Below are 11385 nucleotides of genomic sequence, written 5' to 3'. Positions count from 1 at the left end.
AAAAAAAAAAAAAAAAAAAAAAAAAAAAAAAAAAAAAAAAAAAAAAGGAAAAAGCTTTCATATTTACAGAGATGATGGAAAAAAGGGTAGAAACTTATAAGAGTAACAGTTCAGATCACCTACCGTGTTTCCCCGATAATAAGACCTATCCCAAAAATAAGCCCTCCCCTTACTGTGTAAGATTCCTCTAAAATAAGCCCTCCCCCGAAAATAAGCCCTATTGAGATTGCTACTGTAGTGAAGGTGATCCCCTGCACTACACGCTACATTACGGTACCCTCTGTATGCACCGTCCCCCCCCATGAAACGCACGCTACGCTCCGAGCTGCATCCAATCAGAGCTGCAGCAGTGAGCGCGTCATCCTGTTCTTCCCCCCCAGTGATTTGCTTATTGAATAAAGGTACATTTTTTTGTTCACATTTACCTGTTTATTAAAATTGCTGTCAATGTTCATTAAAATAAGCCCTCCCCTGAAAATAAGCCCTCTGGTGTTTTTCTGTCCAAAAAATTAATAAGACAGTGTCTTATTATCGGTGAAACACGGTAGTAATATTAAATTAGCTCCAGGTACTCTTGGCTGTGGGAGACTCTGGTTTAATAACCACTGAGTGGCTAATACACAAGGAAATGAATTGTATCAATTTGAACATTCTCACTATAAATGAGACAAACCAAAAGACAAAAGGAAGTAGCAACCAAATAGGATGGTTCACAGCTTTTCCTTTTGAGAGGCAAATGAAGATGTGGTTTTATCTTGGGTCCAAAGGCAACTAGAAACATATTACAAAGCTCTCAATAAATGTTCAACACCTATAAATGGGAGTACAATGAGAACAATCTCAGCCAAGTACAGGTACAATCCATTCGCCGTTCCACACAAGTGATAGTGATTGCCCATCTTCAAGTCTTTGCACAAAATATATAGAATATATTGCCTCTTCACCTCTGAAAATCCCTGGCTTCCTGTAAGTCTTGGTTTAAGTGTTATATCCATCAAGCTAATTCTAATCCCTCCAATTCTTGGTCTCCTCCTCCCCCAAGAAATTATCTCAGTTTCTTTGCCTGTATGCATACTATTCCACTTGTTCTGGAATGGACCTGAGTGAGACCAGTCCCCTAGTAGTTTAGGTTTGGTACTGGACTAAAATGAGATACTCACAGGTCATTCGACAGTTAACACAGAGAGATTTACTTAGCCACAGCAGAAAGATACTCAGCAAGGACAGGCCCTGAAAGACACTTCAAGTTGAATCAGCTAAGTAAAGACATTTCCTTGCCTCAGTTACCAATTCTGACACCCCCTCCCCTCAGCCAAGCATCAGAGGGCCTCTAGAGCTTTTCTGAACTGCTTTGTGCTCAGCGAAGGAAGAAATGACATCAATACTCTGAACCTTTGGTCTCTCAGTCAACCAAGTCTCAAGGAAAGTCACAATACCTATTAAGGAAAAACTAGCTTAACCTGCATGGGGGGAGGGATCCAGATATTGCATTGACCACACATCTAAGTGAGATATAAACTCAAAAGTCTTACCTTTCTAGGGCTTAAGCACAGGCCTGGCCCATGCTTACTAGATAAATATAAACTTAGTAAGATCCTCCAAATTAGGTCGGTATATACTCTATTATTCAGTAATCTGAATGCAAAAGATAGGCATAGTGGATGATGGCAAAATAATATGAAGAAAAACATGGTACAAAAATAAGAAATAGGAGAGGTCAAAAGTTCCCAGAAGTCTCACAAAAATAACACGAAGACTTTCTTCAAAAAGAGTGAGAAAAGAGGTGGCTAGGTGGCCCAGTGAGTAAGAGCATCGGCCTGAGTCGAGTCAGGAGGACCCGGGACAGGTCTCCCGGCCTCAGATACTTAACACCCACACAAAATAACTGGCTGTGTAACCTTGGGCAAGTTACTTAACCCCAATTGCTTAAAAAAAAGAAGAAGAAGAGTGAGAAAAAAACCTTCAACAAAACACTTTAATATGGACAGAACAGAAAAGGAAATTCTGAGAAAAGTTTAGAACACAACATTAGAATATACTGAATTAAATATATACTTAAAACCAAGTGGAATATAACAGATTCAGTTTCATAGTCTTTTCTGTGTTTTTTTTTTTCATTTGGAAATGCTATTTGTTGATATTTGTAAAGTTCAAAGAAATAAAAAATTAAAAATCTTTTTTAAAAATTGAAATGTGAGGGGTGGCTAGGAAGTGCAGTGAATGAAGCACCGGCCCTGGTGTCAGGACATGCGTTCAAATCTGGCCTCAGATACTTGACACACTAGCTGTGTGACCTTGAGCAAGTCACTTAACCCCAATTGCCCTGCTTCCCCCCTCCAAAAGGCAAAAAAATTTTTTTTTTATTTTTCTAAAAACTGAAAGGTGCCAAGCATACAAAAGTCTGGTGTGCTTATTGTTTTGCTGTTGTTCAACAAATTTTTAGTCATGTTGGACTCTTCTTAACCTCATTTGGGGTTTTCTTGACAAAGATACTGAAGTGGTTTGCCATTTCCTTCTCTTGCTCATTTTATAGATAAGGAAACTGAGGCAAATAGGGTTAAGTGACTTAATTAGAGTCACAAAACTAGTGTTTGAGGTCACATTTGAACTCAGGAAAATGAGTCTTGCTGACTCCAGACTTGGCAATCTATCTAACTGCCTCATTTAGTGTTTACCAACTATAAAAAAAAAAGCATCTGATTCACTAAACCAAAATACCACCTAAAAGGATGTCTTCCAAAAGGTGTCTCCCTTTCTATCATTCTTTGGATGTTACAACAAATGGCCCACTATTTAACAATGCTCTGATCATTAATGTCAAATTAAGCAGGGAGACATATGCTCATCACAGTGCCCACTGCTGAAATGGAACATGCCTAGGCTTAGAGTCCAAATGGAAGAGGGATTCCATATATATGATGAGGGGTCCTCCAGATGCTCCTATTAATGGATGTCATTGTGTTAATTGCATCGAGTTCCAGAACACTGCAGATCTCCTAAATAAGACCCAGAATGTGATAAATGAGTCCATACAAGGAAAAGCAAAAGAACAAAGAGTGCCTATTTTCCTGATTATGATATTCAGTGGAATGGACAACCTATAAACCGGACATCAGGACAAATATACTGGATAGACACTTTAAATGGATAATGAATAGGGTTGGGGAAGTCAGCATGAGGCAGAGGAAATGTATTTGCATTTGAAGAACTATACAGCTCTCTTAAGGATCCCAAGCTCTACTCTCAAACAGAAGCTGATGTTTTTCAAATATTAATATTCTACTAGTAACAGTTTCCCAAGAATTAAAAATCAAAGGTCACCAAAAGGGCAGAGGAGAGATGCAAGGGAAATTAGTCAGAAGGCTGTATGACTGGAAACAGAATTGGACTGGTCACGTAGTAGGAGAGAAGATAATTAATGAATAAACCCATTTGCTCTGCTATTCTTACAACATATAAAGAGATACAGATCAGAGGTTATTAACATGGAATGGATCCTCAAGGTGCAATGGAAAGTTTTCAGAATATACAAGAACTTTGACGGAAAAAAATTATCTTTATTTTCACAAACCTCTAATTGAAATTTGGCATTCAATTGCTTAAAAACATTATTCTGAGAAGGAATTAATAGACTTTACCAGTTTAAGGAGTCTAAGACAGAAAAAAAAAAGCTAGAACATCTGATCTAGAAGAAATCTCAAAGAATACTAGCTGCATTGTCGGCAGAGGACTTATTAAAGGACGTGGATCAAGTATCATTCAAGATAAAAAAGTAGGTATAGGTTTCAAACCTCAGATGGCCAATCTTATCAATTCTACCTCCACAACTTCCCTTTCATACATCCCTTTTCTCTCCATTCAAATATCCACCACTCTAGTTTAGGCCCTCATCACCTCTCATTTAAATGAATACAATGGCCCCTTACTTGGTCTACCTGCCTCAATTCTCTCCCATCTCCAATCCATCCTCCACACAGTTGTCAAAATAAGTACTCTTAAAGTAAAGGTCTGATCCCTTCTTGGCAAATCAATATTCAGTGACTCCTAAATGGCTTTGAAAAAAAATATAAATTTTCCTGTTTAACAGTTAAAATCCCTACCATCTGGCTCTAATCTATCTTTTAAGGCTGATTTTTTTTTACCTTACTTCCTTCATGCATACTCTCAGTCAAAATGGTCTACTTTGTGATCCCTATACATGAGATGACATCTCTCATCTCTCCTGCACAGGCTTTTCCTTAGCTAGGAATTCCTACTGTCTCACTTCTGCTTCTTGATATCTCTGGGTCCCTTGAAGGCTAAACTCAAGCACCATCACCAAAAAACCCATCCCAATTTCTCAAGTTATTAGTGCTCATACCTCTTATATGAGCTTCTGTCTATTTTTTTCCATACACTGCGGTTTCCCCCATCCCCAGTAGAATGTAATGAGGTCTTGGACCACAAGGACTGTTTCATTTTTGTCTTTCAAGTATCCCCAATGCACAGTACCTGGCATTTCATAGATTCTGAATAGGTACTTTTCAAACTGAACTAAACTGCACTGTATTGCTGAAAGATGCAATCACAAATCCATCCAAAATGAAATCACAACTCCATTAAATTCTATGACCTACACTTGTCATGCCAGTCAGACCAAAAGCTTATTCAGGGCAAGTAACACTCTTAAATTTTATCTTTGTACAGTCTTCAAAGCCCAGTAGAGTAAAAAGATAAACAATACATAAAAAGGTACATAAACACTATGTTGATGGGGCGGCTAAGTGGCTCAGTGAGTAAAGCGCTGGCCCCAGTCAGGAGGTCCTGAGTTTGGTTCCAGCCTCAGACACTTAACACCCACACAAAAAAGCTAGCAGTGTAACATTGGGCAAGTTATTTAACCCCAATTGCCCTCCAAAAGGCAAAAAAAAACCCCAAAAAACTGTTGATGATGATGAGCAGGTATGGGATTTGAAAGGGAAAAAATTATACAAATTAGAATGGTAAACTCTATTAGTAATAAAGATTAATCAAGAAAGGATAAAGGCTACAGTCTATGAATCCAATATAGTAGCAATTATTTTCCCTTGTTCTCATGATTCTGCAAAGTCAAGACAAAAACAAAGGAGTAGCTCCTTTTATTCTGAGACAAATGTGATAAACCCAGTTAGTAAATGGTGATAGTATTTGGGGGGGGGGGGGGGGAGAGAGATTAACAAAATGACAATTACCTTGCAAACCCAGAAAGCAATGCTTGCTAAAAATAAAATTGCCTCTTTATACATTCAGTCCAGCGTTCCTATAATCAACAAATATTCACTAAAACAACCATGGAGGCAGGGAAAACAAGGTGAAAGGTAAATAATCCCTAACCTTATGAAGACTAGAATTGGAGTCCTTTAGTCTCCTAGGAGATCTTTTAAAAATTCCTACTAGACGTTTTAAAACTTGAATTACAGTGTCTAATCTATTTATAACATACTATCTAATCATATTTACGTAGGAAAGAAAATGAATGGAAATCCTCAGAAAGTTTACACTTACCCAGTACGAGACTGGCCTACTTTATCACAAATATCCAAGATAAGACCCCAATCTTCAGCAGTATTCATTTCACTAGTTGCTTTCTCTGTTGATTTAAAAACAAGAGAGAATAAATGTATTAGTAGTTGTTTCATAATCAAGTTGCTAGAATAGAATATATTAAATATATAAAGCATATTATAAAAATATTACTACCAAAATGGAATCATCAACACTAGCCTACTTATCATCATTATATTAAGAACTGACTAGAAATTCTCATCTATTTAAATAGTAAATCCCACGGTTTACTATCGATTATAATTTTGACTCCCTTCATGTTTCAAATATGTTTAATAGCAGCAATAAATAAAAGTTAAAGCAGGTCAGTCAATAAATATTTATTAAGCGCCTACTATATACTAAGTGACTAAGGAAACAAAGAACGGCTAAAGATAGTCTATACCAGGGGTGGGGAACCTGAGACCTGAAGGCCACACGTGGCCCTCTAGGTCCTAGGGTACAGCCTTTGACTAAGACCAAGCTTTAGAGAACAAATCCTTTTCTTAAGGGGATTTGTTTGGTGAAGTTTGGATTCAGTAAAAGGGCCCCACTTGAGGACCTAGAGGACTACATGCGGCCTAGAGGCTGCAGTTCCCCACCCCTGGATACTCTCAAGCTCACAATCTAATGCAAAAGGCAATATAAAAACAACCATATAAATAAGCTATACACATAATAAACTGGAAATAATCAACAGAGGGAAGACACTAATATCAAGGGGGATCAAAAAATGCCTCTTGTAGAAAGTGACATTTTAGCTGAGATTTGAAGGAAGCCAAGAGTTGGAGATGAGGGTGTTCTAAGCAAAAAGAACAGACAGAAAAGAGCCTGGAGTCTGAAGATGAATTGTTTGGTTGGAGGAAGAGCAGCGAGGTCAGCATCATGTGCTACACAATTACATGGAGAAGTAATAAAGAAAAATAAGGTTGGGGTGAAGAGAGTTAATAAAAGGTCCTGAATGCCAAACTGAAGGTCTTATATTTGCTCCAACTAGTGATAGTCACTGGGGTTTATTGAGGGCAAGGTATCATAGTTAGGCACTGGAGAAGGAAATGGCAAGGCACTCCAGCATCTTTGTCAAGATGGGTCACAGAACAATCAGACGCAACAACAAACTACAACATGGTCAGGTCTGTGCTTTGGGAAGATCACTTTAATAGCTGAGTGGAGGATAGACTGGGGTAGGGAGAGACCTGTGGCAGGGAAACCAATCAGCAATAGTCCAGGTAGGAAAATGTGAAGACCTGCTCCAAGGTGGTGGCAGTATTAAAGAATAGGGGGCCTACTGGAGAGATCTTAGGAAGGTAAAACTGACAGAGTGGGCAACAAATTGTACTGGGGTAGGGGTTGGGGATTGGGGGAGAACTGTGTAAAAGGCAGTGAAGAGTCAAGAATGACACCTAGGTTGCCCCTTGGAAGGATGGTGGTCCTCTCAGCAGTAACAGGGAATTTTGGAAGAGGGAAGGGTCTGGAGAAAAATTAATAGGTTCAGGTTTGGATAAATTTGAATAAATTGATTTTAAGATGTCTACAGGACAATCCAGGCTGAAATGTCTAATAGACAGTAGACTAGAGGTTATCAGAGAGATTAGGGATGGATAAGTAGATTTGTGAATCATCAGCATAGAGATAATAACTAAATCCATGAGAGCTGATGAGATCACCAAGTGAAACTGTACAGATGAAGAAGAAAAGAGGGCACAGGACAGAGCCCTGTGAAAAAGCCAGGCTTACCAGGCAAGACTAGATAAAGATCTAGCAAATGAGAGGTGAGAAGGAAAGATCAGATAGGCAGGAGAACCAAGTGAGAGCAGGGTAATGAAAACCTAAAGAGAAGAGAATATCAAGGAGAAGAAATGACTGTCAATGCCAAAGGCAGCGGAGACATCAAGAAGGATGAAGACTGAGAAAAGGCCACTAGATCTGGCAATTAAGGGATTGTTAGTAACTTTGAAGAAAATAGTTTTGATAGAATGATGAGACTGGAAGCCAAATTATAGGAGAATAAAAGGAAAGTACATAGAAGTTAGTATAGATGGATGGGTCTAAGCCAGATTTGTCAAGTGAGGGTTTTTTTGAGAACAGGAGAAACGAAGGCACGTACATAGGCAATAGGAAAATAACTAATAGAGAGGGACAGATTGAAGATATGTGACAGAACAGAGATGTTAGAGGGCACAATCTGATATAGAAGATGGAATGGAATGGGATCGCTTGTTCCTGGAGAGGGGTTTGCCTCAGCAAGAAGACAAGTCACTTCATTATGTGAGATATAATTTAATTTCAGAATACTGTATCTGGGTGTGCCCTATTTTATCAACAAAACTTGAGACTTTTCATTATAACTTGATCAGCTTAATAACTCTACTCCTCTCTTTACATTCAGTGCTGAACTCAGAGTAACATTCTTTTTTTTTTTCACCAGATCCCTCCCCTCTTTGATTTGCTCATTTTTCAATAGTAACAACATTCCTAATTCCCCATCTTGCAGCCTCACAGGAATGTGAGTCTACTCATCCTTTCACTTCATAAATTCATTCTGCAACCAAACACTGATTTCTTATAATATTACTAAGCTCGTTTTCAAATATAAGCCCTAACTAGCACCCACAACATAGCCTTCTGATTATTCCCTGCCTCAATTTTCTCCTCTCTTTCCTCATGAATTATTTTGATCTTATCACTTTGATTTTTCAGGCCGTTTCAGCAACTCCTGATTTGCACCACTTTTAAACTTTTATAGCTTTTAATATACTTTCTTATCTAAATACTCTTAATATTTAGGTATCTCTGGGTGATACAGTCCACTTCAGTCAAGTTAACCTGTCATTCATTCAATTCAATAAAACTTTATTACGCACCTACATAGGGAAATTATGCTATGCTAAGGACAGAAAGATGACATAGGACCACCATTCTCAGAGATGCCTCCAACCATTCTAATGCTGAGCCTTTTCTTCCCACAAAAATCTACCTTGAAATTATTTAAAATCAACATCCTCAATTACAAGTTCCTAGATAAGCAGAAATGGTTTCAATTATTCTAAACATCTTAGTGATTCTTCATTTTTTCCCCAACTCCCTGACTACTTTACATACATAAAAGTATAAACAACATAGCTAATTTTATATATTAAATGTTCTTTGTGTAAATGAAAATTTATATGTAAAATTATATTTTCCCATTAGGTTATAGTGCTGTTTCAGAGATACATTCCTATCAGGGAAAAAAAAAAACTGTATCCCATGCATAACTGAATTTATTCCTTAATTTCAAGAAGCATTCTTTGTCAATGTAAAAGATTATGAACTCCGTATACTCAATAAAGACATACATATAGCAGGAACTTAATAAATGTGTTGACTTGAATATGTCAAAAATACAACAGCATATTGCACATGATAGGCACTTGATAAATATCCCATTGACTGCTCATTAATGCTCATCCCAACTTTTTTCTGACTTGGCTTTCAGTAGACCTTCCCTATATTCCCTATTCAAAATGAAAGGAAATCAGTTCTAGAGTTTACCATGCACATCCACATTGGAAACAAAATAAAAATAATAATTTTTAATTAAAAAAACTTCAACACATAACATTTTAGCACCATATAGTTGTTAAATGTTTATCAAAACAAAGCCAAATAAATTAATGAGATCTTTGATTCTGTTTCTTTTCAAGTCAATAAATTTAATTCTTTGTTTAGTATCAGCAAAACCTGATTCACGGAAGTTATTAGTTTTCACTTACACTACTACTTTTAAGTAGTAGACACTTAGCACCTGAAGCACAACAGGCATTTTATTTAAACATTTCAATAGAGTAATAAAATATTTGCCAAATATTATCTGTATCCCTTTTAACAAGCTTCTCATGCTCCTGGATATATGCATATACTATATTTGGAAAACCTGGTTCAGAGAATCATAAGGTCACAGATTCTGATGAGATAGCCAGTCCTTTGGAGGTAATCTAACCTAAACTCTCCTGGAAGGACCTCAATAACATTAAACCCAGGAAATCCCAAATACCCTAAGTCATCTTACCAGAGTAAGACTTAAAGTAAGACTGAAAGCTCCATTTCAAAGAATCTAAAAATCAACAATTTCCCAGGTTTTCCCCTACCCTCCTCCCTCTCCTCCCCATGTGAATCAGCATGAATCAGCACCAGTCTCAGATCTCTGACGGGCATGCTGGGTCCACAGTCCCGGCTCCTTGCCACCAAATGTCTGGTTCTACTCAACCCAGGTAAGAGCCCTATAAAAACTCATTAGGATTTACTGGCTTTGTTGATCCCCTTCCACTGACTCCAGAAGACTTAACCTGTTTCCATCACTCCTGACTGCCCCTCCTCTCCCTTGTACTGGGTGTATTTCCTCTCAGTAAAGCCTGCTTGCTTTGCTTCACTTTACTTTCTCTCTACTAGCTTCTGTCTTGTGCTGCTATATATGGTGATACTCCAAATCCTGTACTGTACTCTGGAATCCTGATTTTTTTTTTCTCAAAATAAATTAAGATACCTTCTCAAATGCAGGAGAAGAAACTGAATGCCGAGAGGTTGAAGGTCACAGTCAGGTAATAAGTAACAAGTAGTAAAGCTTGAGTTTGAACTAGATCCTTTTAAAAAATCAAATCCTACATGCTTTTCACTGTATTATACCGCTTCATTCAATACTAAGGAGTCATTTACTAAACACAGGGGTAGAAGACATAAAAAATAAACATGAGATGGGGCATTTTTCTTTAAAAAGATATGGGCAAACAGTTTTCAAAAGAATAATCACAAACTATTTACAAACATAGGAAAGAATACTCCAAATCATTAACAATTGAAAATTGAACAAACATTTATTAACCACCTACTATGTGCCATACATTTTGCTAACTCCTAGGTAGACAAAAAGAGGCAAAAGACACTCCCCCTGCCCTCAAGGAGCTTACAAATCTAACATCATCAAATCATATCAATCTAATATAATAGTATCAAAGCAATTCTGAGGTTTCAACTCATATCTACCAACCAAGAAATGATGATAAATGATAGAAACTATAAATATCTAATGGGTTGTGCAAAGACAAGCCCACTAGTGAAATATTGTTGGAACTTATTATTAAGTTGGGTTTTTTTTGCAATCAAATTACAATTATGCAAATAGTGTGACTAAATGTCCATACCTTTTGACCCAGAGTTTTCTCTATAAGTAATATTCTCCAAGGAGGCCATTAATTTTTTTAAAAGTCCTCACATATACCAAAATTATTTATAGCAATACTTTTTGTGATAGCAAAAAACTAGAAACAAAGTTTCATCCACTGTAGAATGACTAAACAGATTGTGGTACATGAAGGTAGTGGATTATTTCACATGAATGTAGTAGATATTAGCGATCAGATGGAATATCACACAGTTACATATAAATGGAAAGAACTACCACAAAGTAAAAAAAATGAAGGTTGCAAAATTACAAATAAGAAGCATTGCTCTACAAAAAGGATACAAGAAGACATCTCGCTCAGTTCTCCAACTACTTTACAGAAGATGAAGGTACATAAGTGTGGAATGTGGTATATATTTTCAGATTTTTTTCAATGTACTGATCCATTTTCCTGTTTCTCTCTTCCTTCTCTTTTAAAATTTAATTTAATACGTTTATGGTATAGCAGGAAAAACATACACAAATAACATAATAAAAATAACTAAGATAAATCAGAGTGGTACAAAGTGTTTTGAAAGTTCAGACAGTCAAGAAACAGAACACATGATATTTAATTCAATAATAATTTATTCACACTGCTTATTTGAGGCACTGGCGATACA

At 37.0% G+C, this 11385-nt stretch overlaps 1 protein-coding gene across 1 annotated transcript in view; it reads right to left on the bottom strand.

Moving 5' to 3' along the window:
- The window catches only part of STAM (signal transducing adaptor molecule), a 62111-nt gene that overhangs the window by 41097 nt on the left and 9629 nt on the right, over positions 1-11385 (bottom strand). The window contains exon 2 of the mRNA XM_069086265.1: positions 5524-5608. Coding sequence (XP_068942366.1) covers positions 5524-5608 — 85 coding nt within the window. The remainder of the gene's footprint in view (positions 1-5523; positions 5609-11385) is intronic.

This window comes from Petaurus breviceps, unplaced genomic scaffold, assembly GCF_028583685.1.
Source record: "Petaurus breviceps papuanus isolate PSGF00001 unplaced genomic scaffold, PetGlider_PUasm1.0 178, whole genome shotgun sequence".
Classification (NCBI taxonomy): domain Eukaryota; kingdom Metazoa; phylum Chordata; class Mammalia; order Diprotodontia; family Petauridae; genus Petaurus; species Petaurus breviceps.
This window is presented reverse-complemented; position numbering and strand designations above follow the sequence as displayed.